The sequence below is a fragment of the Saccoglossus kowalevskii genome, chromosome 16 (assembly GCF_978046115.1).
Source record: "Saccoglossus kowalevskii chromosome 16, keSacKowa6.1, whole genome shotgun sequence".
NCBI lineage: Eukaryota > Metazoa > Hemichordata > Enteropneusta > Harrimaniidae > Saccoglossus > Saccoglossus kowalevskii.
Window position 1 is genome coordinate 7,759,521 of NC_140656.1, and position 17,407 is coordinate 7,776,927.

The window sequence follows — 17,407 nt, forward strand, 5'->3', positions numbered from 1 at the left end:
AGCAATGCATTTTGAAAAAACAAGATGGCTGCCAATTGGTGATTTTGGATTCAAACACGAAACGAATCACCATGGACATGTATAATGTTTGTATAAAATTTGAACGAAAACCAACAAATCCTGTCCAAGATACGACATCTTTGATGAGATTATGGAACAAACTGACACGAACATGTACTCCTGTATGTGTGATGCATGTACCAAATATGAAAATGATCTAAGCCTTGGATAGGAGTATGGTCAAAAAGCAAGATGGCTGCCAGGCGGCCATCTTTTATCTGATTATGAACCAAACTAACATGGGACATGTATTCCAACATGCATAATGTGTGTGCCATATCTGAATGAAAATGGTCCATAAGCCTTGGAGATATTATAGTAGTATGGACAAAAAGTAAGATTGCTGTCAGTCGGCCATCTTTGAAATGATTATGAAACAAACTGTCATAAAAATGTAATCTAAAATGTACAATGCATATAACACATTTGAATGAAGATGACAAACCAATGTCCATGATACAACATTTCCAAAAAAACAAGATGGCTGCCAGTCGGCCATCTTTGATTTGGTCGTGAAACGAATCGTCATCGACATGTCTCCTAACATATATAATGTATGTACCAAATTTGAATAATAACTGACAAAGCATGCTTAAGATGCCACATTTTCAAAAAACAAAACGGCAGCCAGTCAGCCATCTGGGATTGAATCAGTAAACCACTGCATGTGTATATGTCCCAGACACAGTCAGCTGGCTCACACGTGACAATAAAATAAATATGATATTTACTATATGGGGGCCGCCATCTTGAATGATGCCTAAAACTTATAGTAAATATCGTATTTATTTTATTATCACGTGTGCGCCAGCTGACTGTGGTCCCAGATGAAGTACTAGGCACATGCAAAAAACAAGTTTGGTCCACATGGTTTTGAGATATGACTCCGGACGGATGGACGGAGAACGAATTATAAGTCCCCATTTCGAACTTCGTTCGAACGCGGACTAAAAAATGGGAACCTACGAAAATAGGCACACTACAGTCGACTGCGACCCTGCATCTTTATAGTGGTACCCCCTCAAAAACCGAATGGTCTACCCCTTGTTTTGTTTTTTCGCACTGTTAACGAGGACGGAGTCACTCGGTTGGCTCATTAACTCATGACAAAATCAACCATCACTCCATTGATCTGAGAAGACGTTCACAAACTTCTGTACTATTTATTTATTTATTTATTTATTTATTAACACACAACATCCCCCGGAGGGGATGAAAAGGGTTACAAATCAGATATTAGTAAAAGAAAAATAACCACATAAAAAGTAAGGGAACAAAAAGGCATACAAAAAAAAAAGATAATAATTTGAATACAAGGAATGTATTACTGGCTTAGTTTATGTAGGTGCTGCTGTCTTTTATTAAAACAGTTTTTTAAATATTGCGCTAAAGGAATAGACATTTTCTCGTCACTTAGTAATGATATGAATTTATTTTCATTACTAAATTTGTCAAAATTTGGTATACGTTTATTAGCTACAATGTAAAGTTTTAATCTTATTTCGTTGTAATGAGGACAATTTGTGACAAAATGTTGTTCATCTTCAACATGGTCATTGTCGCACATATTGCAGACTCTGTCTTTAAAATCCAATCCTGTATGCCGGCCTGTTTCAATTTTCAGACAGTGGTTGCCAAGTCTAAATTTTGTTAAGGATTTGCGAAGTTCACTGTTTTTCATAATTGTTAAGTAGTTTTCTTGTTCTATTTTGGTTTTAAAAAGTTTGTAGGTTCTTAGTTACAGTTATGCAACATGCTACAAATCAATAAATTGTTCATGTCGGTTCTCGCGCATTGTTTTATTATCTACTTTGCTACTAAATCTGTCTGCATATTTCTTGCACAAAAACAACCTTATCCAGTCTTTTTTTAATTGTATTCCGGGTAGACGGCGGTGTTTCTAAAAAAAATGCAAATATTGTACGCTTTTTACCTTCACGACGATAATTTAGCACCAAGAACGCCATACAGGCAGACATCTTTCCAAGAGTATATTCAGCAACGAGGTAATTACAAGTTAAAACCCACCTAGTACTTTTCTGCCAATCAGAAAGCTGCATTACAGGACTTTATATAACCAGATGTACCTCTGATATAACCAAATGTCCCGTTTCGAGTATGCCTTATTTTCTCAACTTCAACTTGTGACATCAAAGATGAAGTTTTACTGTGCTCAGAAGAAGCCACACAGGATTGGGTTCAAAATCGGAAGTTACACAAATGCCGACGCGACGGAATAACTGCCCATTTATCTATCGGGTTATCTATCTGTAGCACGATGTCGGTCATTGACCCTTGAGCTTTATGATATTCCGAGTTACATCATAAGAATTCGTGGGGTATTATTAGGCAGCTTTTACGACAATTTCAGTATGCAAATTGTATGCCATAATTAGATCAATGACCACAATTTGCAAAAGGTCGACCGTGACACATTGCGTAATATTTTCTAGAACTGTTATAGTACATTCCATTTGAAAACAGGAGCATAGGCACCCGTTCCCGCTCTTCTAAGACTCTTCTAGATATTAAGTCCTCCTCAAGATGCCACATCTCAGCCTGTGGCCTCGAGGTATTATCTCGGGCAATATTTTATATCCTGGAAGAGTGCTCGTACGAGGACATGTTGTTACTTAGTAAATATTGAAATGTCCATATTTATATCATAGAGAAATATCGATGCATTCCAGGTAGCATAGATTTAAGAGCTGTTTTCAAACAATTGTATAAAATATATACAACGACATACTCTAGAAATTACGCTGTGGGATTTTCGGAATAAAATCGAATGTTCGTGCAATAACGGATATGATAAGGTAAACACAAGATTCAACTGTAGAGGTCGCAGTACAAAACGAACGACAATGGCTGTGCTTTGAGTATTTTGAAATCACCTGTGAATGAATTTCATCACGCGATAATAAGTGATTTGATGATTTTATTTTTACGGTGATATTTCTTACATATGATTGGATAAAAATATTTATCTCTAATTTAAAGCGCGGTGGTCGTCTCGCGGCGCGTGTTCGAATTACATGTAAATAAACAATGTATTTTACAAGCGTTGTATTCGTCGTTATGAGTCCCATATCGAACAGGACGCGGCGTGACGACTGCCGCCCTTTAAGTCACTAAATCTGCTATCGACATAAAAATAACTTTCTTTCACCTATTGTATGACAGCTTGTATGATCAATTTGAAAATGATTAGTACGCAGAAAAACAGTGTGTTATATTTGTCTCACCCTTTCCAAAAACAGGAAACACTAAATCACAGACGTAAGTTTCGATTTTTCGCGGTGTCAATTAGCGCAAGCGCATTTTGGTTTCCCTGTGAGATATAAAAAATACAGGATATCACGCTGCTGCCAGTGACCCAACAAAGAGTACACCATTTGTATTGTACGTCCGCCCACAGTCCCTCTATAGACTATATTGACTGTGGTCCACCCAACATTTTCGATTTTCTTAACAACGTTTACAACTTTTCACTCAATTTTACTTTATGATTTTATAATTTTGCAGCCTCGTTTTACCTTTTTCTAATAACACTTTTCAACTTTTCATTGATTTTCAATACAGTTTTAATAATTTTTCGGAATACTTTTTCGACTTTCAAGCTAACATTTCGGATTTCCCAGCCAACCTTTTATATTTTGCAGTATGCCAATCAAAGTTTATGACTTTCCGGCCAACTTTTCTCGCACGTCATCATTTCACAATTTGCAATGAATTCTTCCTGATTTCACATAAGCAAGACAAAAACAAACATGTGTCTTTAATTACATGACAAGAATCAACTTTCTCGACTTTTTAACCAAATTTATTCATCATTCAAAACCACATTTTACAACTTTCCCCACTACCCCCAACACACTTTCCAGTTTGGTTTTACGACTTTCCAACAGCCCTTTTGTGACTTTCTAGCTACATGTTTTGACTTTCCACCAAACTTGTTTTTACCTGTCAGACAATATTACGCTCAAACTAACTTTTCTTACGTTTCAGCCAACTAGTTCGACTTTTCTAGTCAATTATTTGTTTTTTCCACACGACTGTTCAACTTTCCAACCGACTTTTACATTGTATAAAACTTTCCAACACACGTTTTAACACAATTTTTGACAAATAAAATAACGGCTACTCAACTACTTTACTGGTGAAGAGATGCAAGACATTTAAGGCAACTTTTACAACCTGCAAACCAAATTCGTTGACTTTCTAACCAACTTTATCGGCTTTTAACACAAATTGTTCGTCTTTCCACCCAACTTTTCATGAGCTACTACCATTGTGGGGGAGGGATGTCTGATTTGACAACTTGAACTACTTTGCAAGCAAACTTTTTTAACAATTTCTTTGACTTTTCAGGCATCTTACAATTTTCTACTAAACTTGCAGTCAATTATTGCGTCTTTCCATCTGTTTTTGACCTTCCAGCAAATTTATACATTTTTCTATATAATATTTCCAGATAAATTTTTGGACTTTCTACCTATCATAAGAACGGCGGTCACACACCTTATACAACTCTCAGTCAAGCTGACTTTCTAGCTCTCACAAAATATACATCGCCATTTCTAAATTTTTCATAACTGCAGTAAAATCGTGATAAAGAAAATAATTAAAAAAATATAAACTTCATAAATCAGGTCGTTGAGAATAACTTACATGCAACATTTTGCTTATTAAAACTTTCCAAGTTGGCTAAACTTTTCAAGCAATTTATGTTTTATTTTTGATCTAAATGAATTAACGGCCAACTTTTGCAAGATTCCAACCAATTTGTCCAGCCTAATTGTTTGACTTTTCATACACATTTTACAACTTTATACCAAACCTTACTACCGGTAGTTCTTTCTTGATTTTCAAACAAGCTTTGTCAACTTTCTATCTATTATTTCGACTTCCCATCGGATTATTTTTCCAAGTAATTTGCACGAGTTCATCTTTGTAACAAGACGTTTTCTACTATCCAGGCAACTTTGTTTGCCTTTTCAAACTACCAGGGGTCGTTCTTCAAATTGCAATAAACTTGTTTTAACTTTCCACCTGACTAGCAAATTTGCAGTCACCATTTTATTTTCTTTATATCCAACTTGTCCAAACATTTTACAGCTTCCGGTGTTTTGTTTAACTGTTATGTGAGCAGGTATGTAACTTTATTGCGTCTACAATGGTCATTGGAGTGTCTAGGGATGTTGCTACGGTAAGTCCTCTGTAATTGCCTAAACTGCTGTAAACTTTGCAGTGTACTTTTATTACCAACAAACTGCTAGTGTTCTGTATTTACAATCCATACAGTGGGGTGGGGTGGGGTGGGGTGGGGTGGGGTGTTGGTTGGGAGAGACAATTACACAAAGACATTTTTAAAAAATCTTTCAAAACTTTTTACTGCAGGAATAAATTAAAATAACAGTAAATTTTAAAAGCACCATCTGTACATTTCAAAATAAGATTTTGGAAGGATAACAGTTGTCCAGTTAATTATTTACTGGGTTTTAATTTTGCTAAATTAAAACCCAGTGAATATGTAAAATTGAGCATGGAACACGTTATCTAAATGATAAAACTGAATTTACAACCCACTGAATATGCCCGAAATGGTAAATAGCAAATTTAAACCCAGTGAAAATTAGTAATTTTACAGTACATGGCAAGTAATGAATCAATCGTATCATTAGTTTTCTGAAAGCGTATAGCATGTTCATATGATGCAATTACAATGACATCAACTGAAAGCTATAATTCCAGAAAACATAAATCCATATAAAATTACTGAATTGTTCGTGTTGCTTCTCACACATGATTGTAAACCCAAGTCGGGCAAGGTGGGCATATTGTAAAACATTTATCAACTCAAACAGCAGTTGCACATGGCACAAGCAATGGCATAGACTGTTTACAGAAGTCAAAGAAGCGCTTGGCTGGTCTATTCAATCGTTTGAATTTGAATAAGACTCAACATGCCATGCCTTACTTTAGTGCATTATTGAGCATTTTACTACCAATGTTGTCTACATATTCTGGTACAGAACGCATTGTAAAGATAGTAAACTGTAAGTGGTTTTGTTATTAATTTCATCAGAACTACCCATCTTTAAAATAGCAACAAGATTATGATGTTCATATTCAGCTAATGCGGTAATTAAAATGTATTGGTAACTAAATATCAAAGTTGTTAAATTATGCATTGAGTCAAATTTGCTAAAATGGCCATTTCAATGCGTTTCACAGTACTTTGGCAATGACTGGTATCTGTAAATTAATTCTATCTTGCATGTTCACATCTTCAGGAACTTAGAAAAATCAGGGAAGTGAAAGTTTGACAGATTAGAGAAAACACAGGGATAATTTAAAATACAGAATCGCACAATATATTATTTACAAAAATTGCATTAAAAAACTAAGTTGTACTAGTACAAATGAAAGTACAGTAGTACCGCAAGAAGACAGTTAATTAGAAAATGTTGTATTTCAGCTAAAAAAAGTTATTTCATAGACACCATTTTTGCTTAATAATAATAATAATAATAATATTAGTAGTAGATTTAATTTGTCTACCTGAGAAAATGAATGCTGTGTGCTTTAAAATAAGGCAGGAACATAAGTGACAAGTTCAAGACACCACAAACCGTAGTAGAATAATTTAAAAATTTGACACATGCTTTGATGCTTGCTCCTGAGTAATCTTTCATAAAGCTTGCTTTAACAGTCAACTGAAAAATTCCAACAACTATACTGTCCAGTGTCGTATTTACACCAAATAAAAATCCATGCATCTCTTGAAATTCTAAATAAAAACACAGCAACAGACTAAGTGGTTGAAGCATCCATATTGATGTTTGGTGAATGTTTTTTTGATCCAAAGATGGTAAAATTATGATGAAAGCCATGGGTGTGATTCCAATGATGTTTTACTTCTATCTCCATAATCATACAGCAATTCTTCACCTAGTTTAAGATTTCTTTTGGCTACAAATATCAAATATGGTTTATCGTCAATAGCTATTTGTCTAGTTGTAAGATTGGCTAATGTTTTACTGTGGTTTATTAGTCTTCCCATGTAACCAGATTCAGCTGTGGCATCAACACTGTAAAAATAATAAACACATCAAATTATGATTTATATTTAATGTCATTGCCTTTTAAGGAAAAACGTACATGTAACTGTATGTACAGTATATTTTGCAATAGAATTGTTCAACATTATGTTAAAATGCAAAAGGAATTAGTACTAGTTTTTAAACTACTGTAAAATATTTTATTTTAGCTGGATTTAATTTTTGCTGTAAAGGCTTTTTGGGTGTTTTGCATGGAATTTGTTTTCATTCACAGATTTTTGATGAGTTGAATGGGAAATATAAGAAAAAAAAGTTATATTCGCTAGATTTTATTTTCACTGAATCAGTCCTTCAGCGAAAATAAATTCCAAGTGAAAATAAAGCATTTTACAGTATCTTTTTAATGAAATTAATTTCATGTGACTTACCAATAAGTTTTATTATTAAATCTAAAATAATACATGTAGCACCCAACACTGGGATCTTCAGAATATATTATTTCTCTTTTCTTGGCAGTTTCTACACCGATTAAATCACCTGCATATTCAATTACAAATTCATCCTTCATGAAAGCTCTTGTTGTCACGATACCACGTCCTTTATTTTCAAATTCTTTAATCTACAATAAAAGAAAATATATTTTATTTATTGAAATGAATGATGAATAGGAATAGTAAATGTTCATGTGTCACAGACTACATACTTAGTCATGTTTAATAGAGTTTGTAACTATTACGAGATTTCAGTAAAAAATTGAATTTATGTAACCATGGAATGCTGTACAGTGTGGAAAAGGAACAAACGGGAATAACAAATGCATATGATAAATACATTTTAAATCCTTACTGCGTACTTTGCTGTATTTTTGGGTGATTTGTTGCAAATCAGAAACAAGTTTATTGCCTGAACAAAGCATGGAAATATCAAGTTATAAATACATCTGTCCTCATTTTAATTTTTGTTTACCCATCTGTTTTTACAAACTGAATATGCACATGATTAATTATTTATATAATGGTAATGCTCAGACGTGTTATAAACAATACTTTAAAACGTTTGAAGCATGTGCTGTGGTGCTTTACCTGGCAAATCAAGAGAAATGGCAGGGGATTTGTGATCAAGAGTTAATCAGACAGTGATGTCACTTGCATTTGAAATGTCATGACAGATGACTACCAAAACAATAAATGAGATGTGTTTATATTATAGCAAATAGAGATAGACATATGCAGGTAATCGCACAAAACACCTCTTACAAAATTAGCCTGAATAATTCAGCAAAAATGTAAGCAGTGCCATACATGTTGGTATATTGTGGCCACTATAATAATAACAACTGCCATGACAATATTAAGATACACAGAAAAAGGATATTTTGTAGTGTAAAAGTATTACTAACCTCTAACCCATCCTCTGACTTTGATAAAATGGCCTCTTGCAATCTCTTCTGTTTTTCGGCCTATAATAGAATAAACATCATGTAAAACCAGTTCTCAAATATGCAATATGGATGAAAATATTTTTTAATATTGTTGTTCGATACTCATACTGCAGATCAAATCAAATTTTGATTTATCATGAACTAAAAATATTAAGTATCCAGAACACAGAACAGCATTCTTTAGATAAAAAATAAAAATTTACTAGCAAGCATGTGCATTGATTGTTATTGTACACACCAAAACAATAAGTGCACATGCTTACTCAAGAATTTCATTGGTTAATAAATACTATATATATATATATATATATATATATATATATATATATATATATATATATATTATTGACACGACACTGATGCAGAAAGGTACAGCAGTAAAATTACATGTTCCCTCACACACTAGTACTGCATCTTTAAAGCAATCATGTTTCGTCAGCTTATATATGTAAGGTGCATTGATACTAAATTCAAGATGTACCGGTAGTGCAAATTAAAAAGTAACAATAAACACTGCTGTCAGTTAAAGATTAAGAATCCTTCATCATAACATTGAGAAACTCATTACTCAAGTATTCAGCTATTCTAAAGCATTTATTCATGGAATTGTTACAGAATGAAAACATTATTATACCAGTAGCACAGTTCATAAGTAAAAGCTTTGAAGTCAGGAAGCAGGGTCTTACTTGACATCTTAATGCCTGCTGTCAATTTTGTAATTTTATATTAGATTGTATTTTAGAGATTTTGTATTATTTAGTAATTTAGTGATTGTATTTGTTATTTAGTATATTGTGTTTTTGTTTTGTTTTTTATATATATATATTTTTCCTTGTACTTTGTGACCATTTTCTTTCCCTCCAGGGATTGTGTAAGAGTCAATAAGTAAATAAATATAATCCAATTAATGGGTTCAGTAAAAAGGTAGCTGGCAGTAAAATCAATGACAATCTAATTTAGACACACAAATGGAATAATGCCCAGTTAAAAACCCACTTAAGATTACAGATCTTGAATTTTCAAGGTGAATGTTCTGGCAAAGCACTCCACTATCACCTCGAAGTATTTCATTAGGACTATGTGTATGTGACAATGCCCTCACAGTTTAGAATCAGATTACCAACAGCCAAGCCAGGCTATCAAAATCTTCGAGGCGGAGCTAAGTCACAAGACGCTCCACGTTGCCGTTTAAAACGTGCACCACTCTACCATGTATTTCTATGGGCTCTGCACGAACTGCTGTGAAACACCGATCTAAAAGACGATGAAAATAGCTAAAATCGAGAAAACAGTACATACATTGTATTTAACTTTGAAGAAGTTCTAAGCAACCAAATTTACATATGTTGCATATGTAGGGGTAAACTTTCTATCGCGCAACCACGTGACATACACTGTTATGAATAGAATTACCGCACAGTGTTGTAGAGGGAGGAATGTCCGAACGGAACAACACCGTGCAGGCGAACATGATTACAGATCAGTTTACCATACTTTTATAACATACATGCATACAGACATATTTTTGGGTCACAACATTTATTTAAACATAGTTGAACTCTGGTGACCTTGTCCTTTGTTATATAATATAATTCCCTTTAAGGTAGCGAGACTATTATTTGTATTGAAAATTACGATTTTCACATTTATTTATTAATTGATGAAATGCACTATAAACTTTCATGTGATAAAGTCAACATAACATAGAATGTCATGTAAGTTGGTTAAAATGTAGATTATCTGAAGGGAAGCAAGGCAGCCTCAGTTGTGTTTTCCAAAATCAACAACACAGGTTTAATCTGTGTGCCTATAAGTTTCAAAGAAACCTAAGACAAAGCAATGTTAGGATGTGTTATCAGTAGCTATCTGACACACAATTAGTGTTTCCAAACATTTTAGTGGTTTGTCGCCGCCCCTATTTGTTTCACAGATTAGTCATTTGCATATGAATGTGTCAGTCACAAGGTCACACAGCCACTGAAAAAAATCATTGATTTTGGTGTTTTCATATGCCGAATTTATCCAATTATAGCTATCCCATTCCTTTATTTTTTTGGTTTCCAATAGCCTTACACATTTGGATGTCCCTACACATGTTAAAACAGACCTTGATGGGAAAACAAATTGATTGTGCCGATAAACAAGCTTGAAAATCTTTGCTGTTCCTTCATGGACGTTTTCTAGAAGTTTATGTTCTTCAAAATACAAGGTCTTTAACAAAAAATAACGTATACTTATTGTCGTCGGATTAACACCAAATTTTCACAGCTTTAAGGTGACAGTGAGAGGAACTTGAATGTGTCCAGACAAACTATTTCATCGATTATTTACCAACGAGTTGTGGTTTGAGTTGGGGGCAATGCGACTAAAACAGTAATTGAAATTCAGCACACTATTTTTTAAAACGCGTTGCTTGCATAAAACTGACCAGACACATTCAATTTACCAGACTATTGAACAACTAGGAAAAGTGAAAAAAATACTTCTTATCGCCAGCATAAATGCGTAATTATTTTTTTTACAGAAAAAGTAATTTTTCACCTTTGGCTGAGTGACGCGTCGTAGAAGGCAGATACGGGCATGCAAAATATACTTGTGAAAAGCTTGAAGTCTGGCGATTCTAAAAATATATACTTTCCTGGGTCTATTTGTAGTCATTTAGTCACAATTAGAGGATGAAAACAAGTATGCAAATAATAGTCCCGCTACCTTAACATAGTTTGTTTCAATATAAAAATACATTGTCATAATTAATTTTGAATACAAAAAAAGTTTTGGGGTAGAACTAACAGTGGGGAATCAGTCTACCGAATGTCCTTTAAAGATGTAAATATCTTACAAAAACATTTGTGCCTTATTTGTTTAATTATTTTAAGGGACTTAATTTCCAGCTTTATTCAAAGTAATTCAGATATTTTAGTATAAAAACAAATGCCTCATTGCAAAAAAAAAGTGCTGCATTTAGACGTGAATAGATTCATAAAACATGCAAGATAACAGAAAATCTTAGCTGGCTTTTGTCCAAGTATTTTGTACAGGTGTTTGTCAAAAATTAATGATTCACTGAGACAAATATGAACTGCCTCATTGTGTGACTACTGTATTATATGAAAAGTAAAAAAAAAAACACCCTTTATGAATAGCTATCATGTTGCAAGCTCTGCTTTGTATGCAAATCAACTTAAATAGTTAGTTGGTGTCCAGTGGAGGGAGAAGTCAACAGTACTGTTGCCTCCTGAGAACCTACATCTTCAAACACTGCAATCTTTGTTTGAAGTGAGTTTTTAAACTAGTATTATAAAAACTCTATCATTCTGTTCTAATAGCTGAAACATACTTCTGTGAGTTTTCATTTGTCGAATGAACTGTTTGTCAAATACAGAATACATATATTTTAGAACAATTTTCTTTTTAAAATGTGGATGAAATGTTTTGCTTTTTATGTATTTTTTATGTATTGTTTTTGATTTGATAACTTTGAACTAAACAGATTTTCTATTAGCTTCAGATCTTGATCAAAGTTTGGCACCCAGTTCATAGGAGTGCTTATATTGATTTTCTGACATCTTGTTTTCTGTAAAGATTTATTGGTAGGTTTGCAAATGTGTATCAGACTGTGCAATCTCTCCATGAGTTGGTTTTGAAACCCAGTAAGGGATTCTGAGATACATTACCAAGGATATTATTACAAGATAAATCATTTGCTTCATTGAACACATACAACAATGCATATTTCCACTGAGATCAGTGACCTTTGATGTGTCACCAGTGATCAGTCAAATAGAAACAGTCAAAATATTTTATCAGTTTTTCTCAATTTGTGCATGATATTTTCATACAGGACATCTGTTGTTCAAACTCAGGGAAGACTTTATACTGATGAACAAGGTGACCAAGTTTGATGAAGTTTGGAATAGAATTAGTAAAGTTATCATGCACACAATAACAATTATTAACGACTACGACAACGACGACAACGCCAGACAAAATTTTTCCCTTAATATACCTTTCCCTTCCATCTTTGATGGTACGGGCAAGGTAAAAATGCAACTTTACCTCTTTAAATTGCAATATAAACACTCAATACCTTAATTTCTGATTTTGGTCTCCTGGTACTTCTCCTTACCGGGAAGTAATCAGTCAAAGTTGACGTCTGTGTTGTTGGCTTGTTAACTCTACATTATATATATAAAATAAAGTATTTTTCAATACTAATGTGTGGTGATGGTTTTTACAGAATAGAATTTTCCGATTATCAATGACCTTTGCAAATAATAATATTTACTCTGTAAACATGAGTACCTGCCCTGAATATACATCTAAGAGTGGAGGCTTTCTTCCAGCATGGTCAGAATTTATGAGTTTCAAAAAGTCTATTTTTTGATGTGTTGTGCATCCATACAACAAGACTAGGATACCTACAGGAAAAAGTTTTAATAATGCTTTTGCTACAAAATCAGCCAAATGCAAACAATGGTAAGAGTTTGTCAAACTGGAAAGCAGAAAAAGTACCTCTGAAGGTACAAATTGATTGGCCGAGACTCCCCAATTCATGAAAGCAGTTGAAAAAATTAGTTCAATGGTCATTTACAACACATAAGCCACTCACGCTGCATGTTTGTAGTTTATATACTGTCATAATTTGTACATATTATACACATACCTTTTTTTACTACCTAGGGATGCACTTCTTGATTTTGTAGATTTACCCTTTGTTCCCTGTCTTCCCCTACTTGATGATTTCCCTCTTGATTTCCTGGGTTTTGTGCTGATGGATGGTGTTGCCTTGAGTCGTTCTTTTGCTGGTGATGTTAAAGGTGATGGACCTGTGTACAATGAATACATGTACAACATAAGATTGCATACATAGTACAACATCTACTATAAGAGAAGCATGTTAAAAATATGGTGTTACTTCAAATGATATCTTATCTAGATTTTGTTCAGTCAAAGTGACACCTCCTAAGAATAAGAGTATTCTCACGACATATTGCACAAAATTGTATAATCCTTACATAAACCAGTTTGACATTCAAATCAAAAAACAATCATGTAAGTTGTTCATACCAAAATCAGTTAAAGCATGTCTGAAAAATGGTTAAGGAGACATGAAAAAAAAAACATTGCCACTAGTTGGCCATCAAATCACAAACCAAAGTAACGAGAATCAGTAACCCACTACTGAGTGATGTTGATACCAAGTTTGAATGAAATTGGTCAAGGCATGACTGAGAAATAGTTGATGACAAGTACAAATGTTGATTTTTTTGTGTTTGTTTGGACAAAAATGGATGTGAGTCTGTCAAAGGTGAAGCAAATAAAAAACAAATCGATGATAGATGGACTAACAAATCCAATACACTAGTCCAGGGTTCTCCCCAGGGCTTTTTAGCGCCGAGGTCCGCGGGGCTATACCTGTGAATCTCGGCGCTTCACTTGGGACCTCAGCGCTATGTGTTCCCACCTCGGCGCTTGATTTCATATTTGACATGCCAATATCAGATGTGAAAAAGCTTTGTTCGCCACGCCAGTCGGCGCCGACCGTCACTCAAAATTAGTGACCACCACGGAAATGCTTCCGACGAGGACTATTGTCTGATTGTTGGTATAATTACGTACCGACCGACACGCATCCTGCCAGTCGTGGATTATAATTTATAAACAATAGACCTAGTCGCACGATACGTAGCGGCTAGTCAAATTTGTGGAATTAGCACCTCTTTGTTTGTAAGTAAATACTTTCTGCGATAGACAGTCTTTAGATTGAAAGCTAAAATTATTTCAAAATCAATTCCACCTCGATATAACATGGTCAAATCGGAGTTCACGATCAGTTCACGCTACTCAAGAAAAAAACAACGTGTTTATTGCGTGATTTGGTAAAATACATTTGAACTGTTATCATTTCGAATCATGTAAAAACTCTTCTTTCAAGACCTAATTTACCTTTTAAAAATTGCAAATCACCTCTTTCGAAAGCTGTCATGCAGTTTTCAATTGAAATCGATGCCAACACATCGTGCTACGACATCGCTTTACTTCCGCAATGTAATTTTTATGATCACTACCATTCGGAAAACTTCGGGTTCTACTGGCATTACCATGCGGCATTTTGATTGGTTAATGGAATTCTTGACCCATCGGGTCAAAGGACACATGCTAATGTTTCACAAACATCATGGCGGGTCTGTTTTCTTTTACCGAAACGATCAAGTGATCAAAAATAATCGCTCCCGATCAAAATAAGTCGGATTTTACTTACATTTCATATCAAAAAAAAAGAAGTAAAATTTGTTGAGGAATTATTGCTATAACTGGTGTATAACATGGCCAAGTAAGTTATGTCACGTCGTAACTTTGATGATCGTTTTGAAGCTTTATTTGTTCGCTCATTACTGTAATTGTAAACGTTTTAGAAGTTGATGGTACGAATAATAAATTACAACAATACGTCAATTAATTACGTGATCGATTTTTTGAAGGAGAATGTTTTTGGAGTGAATAAAATTATGAGATTCGTGAACATAAATCTGGCTTAACGTTTTGAATGCGTTTCCTTCAACGTTTTACAAAACAATTAAATTGCAACAATAATGTATTTGTGTTTGTTTTTAGTCTGCAGCATTTGTATTTCGAGAATGTTTCAAACTCTTCTAAATTGTGAAACATAATGTGTTGATTCCATTAAAAAAAATATTTGCCCTGTGACTGAGCTCACTAATATTCATAATTGTAAATAAGTTCTGTTAATCAATGAAGAAAAGATATGTAAATGATATGCAAATTATTATGCAAATTAGCCCCGGCGCTATGCATTTTTTCTGGGGAGAACCCTGTAGTCCCCGTTTCAGGAACTAAAAATGACTGACACAGAATGAAAAATTAGTTTCATAAAACCTTCCAAATTCATTAGGAGAAAACTAAATACTCTGTGATTCAATGTACACAAAAATTTTAATGACAAAACATATGTGCATCAATTAATTTCCTACCTGCGGTTGCAAGTTCTAACTTTAAATCTAGTGCATTGGTTTGATCTTGACTTTCTTTGGTAATATCTTTTTTCTCTTCACTGCTTTTCTCATTTTGTGCTTTTGGACTCATGGGAAAATATTTGGTAATCACTGTAGATTCTTTGGTTGGGGACTTCAAGACATTGGTCACCTTTTTGAAATTAAAAAATATGATAAAATATTTAAAAGCAAACAACTGATGGTAGATAACAACTATAGTAACACGAATTCTTTTAAAAAATAACGCTACAGAAAAAAGACTTGAGAGTAAAAAAATTGAAGTTCAATTTTTTTTTTAAATGTCACTGGTACGTTGTGTTAAGATCTTAAGATCTTCTGTGTCCGCTGGAAAAGTACACAACATGATGGTGAACATAATTTAATAAACAAATAAACATTTTGCAATATGTTTTGTTTCATCTTCTATTTTGTCTTGATAATGATTTTGATGCCATGCATAAAGTACTATTAGAGCACAAACTAAAAGAATAGATTTTAAAATCTATTTTAGAAAGTCACGATTAAAAAAAACAATTTTAATAATTCATTTTTGAAAAGAACTAGGTGGGTGAATTAAAATGGAAACTATGAACATGGTACATTGTATATCAATCGAGAAACCATACAACCGGGTACACTGGCGAGTGTGAGCATAATCTTTCTTTACCAAATTACCAGTATACCAGGCCAAACAAGGTAAATTGTTTGGTTTTAATAACATGCACTTCAAAATCTGGTAGAAAAGGTCCGATTTTAATATTTTTTCACATTTTGTTTCTTCATTGCACCATGATTGCACTAGCTTGCTGATTAGTAAACAAAACCCATGTTTAATGATGTTCACAGTAAAGTTTCACTAATGAGCTTCAGTGAAATATTGTGTGATCTCAAACCATTTTGCAACACTTAAAGATCAGGATAGGCAATAAATTTTCCATAAGACAAGGTAATTAGAATCAATTTTTTTTTCAATTTAAATTGTTTCAATTAACTATGTGCGTCTCTAAAAGTTCAAAAGCATGACATGAATGCTACATTGAGGCTCGAAAAGTTATGGTATGCCTGTATGTGGCTTTCTATTGTTATAGACAATATAATAAACTACTAAAAGAGATGTAAAACAGGGACCCATAGAGGGTTTATGGTCAACCAAAGGATCTGATTAGTATATCTAGTATATTCGTGACCTAGGCTATATGTAGATCTATTATATATTGCACAAGGTTTGTGGTAGTAATAGCTTGGTATAATCACATCCACCTACAAGTCACCATGGTTTCAAAATGTCGAAATGGAGGTGACAACAAACATCGCATGCGAGATTTCAACAGTGACAACAATAACCTTTTACGAACAAACCAACACGAACGAAGGGAAGCTTATTGCATGCAATACTTACCAACTTGGGAACCGTTGGTTTGATAAAATTGACGTCATCTGCCACGACTACGTCGGCACTGGTGTCCTCTGTTACTTTTTCTACGAAACACAGAAGGGTAAATTAGCAAAGTGCTGCATGCTCAAATTTGCAGTCAAAGCAAAGGTGTCAATTTCGGCCATTTTCAGTCGAAGAATATGCCGAAGCTGACTTCGTGCTATGCAATGCAATGTATACAGCTTGTTGAGCAGTGCAGTAGAAATGAGAATACCTACCTCTAGCCATTGTGATACCTAATTTTTCGGAAAAAACCATAAACTTCGCTAAGATCACTACGAAATGTAAGAATGAATGGAGTCGCGTCTGCAGCGTTTAAAATAGTTTGACTGTTTCTGATTGGCTGAACCGGAACGGCGTTAAATTAATTGTAACAAGTTGTCCCATTGGACAA

General features: G+C 33.9%; 1 protein-coding gene across 1 annotated transcript; it reads right to left on the reverse strand.

The window, feature by feature from the left end:
* Positions 1 to 5,426: 5,426 nt before the first annotated feature.
* On the reverse strand, positions 5,427 to 17,406 carry LOC100367079 (N-lysine methyltransferase KMT5A-like). Its single transcript, XM_085491706.1, has 8 exons — positions 17,232 to 17,406; positions 16,978 to 17,057; positions 15,558 to 15,729; positions 13,229 to 13,391; positions 12,653 to 12,740; positions 8,524 to 8,583; positions 7,553 to 7,743; positions 5,427 to 7,154 (listed from the first exon to the last, which is right to left on the reverse strand). Exons 1-8 carry the CDS (start codon positions 17,269 to 17,271, stop codon positions 6,941 to 6,943), a joined length of 1,008 nt encoding a protein of 335 aa, XP_085347832.1. The 5' UTR covers positions 17,272 to 17,406; the 3' UTR covers positions 5,427 to 6,940.
* Between the last annotated feature and the right edge of the window lies 1 nt (position 17,407).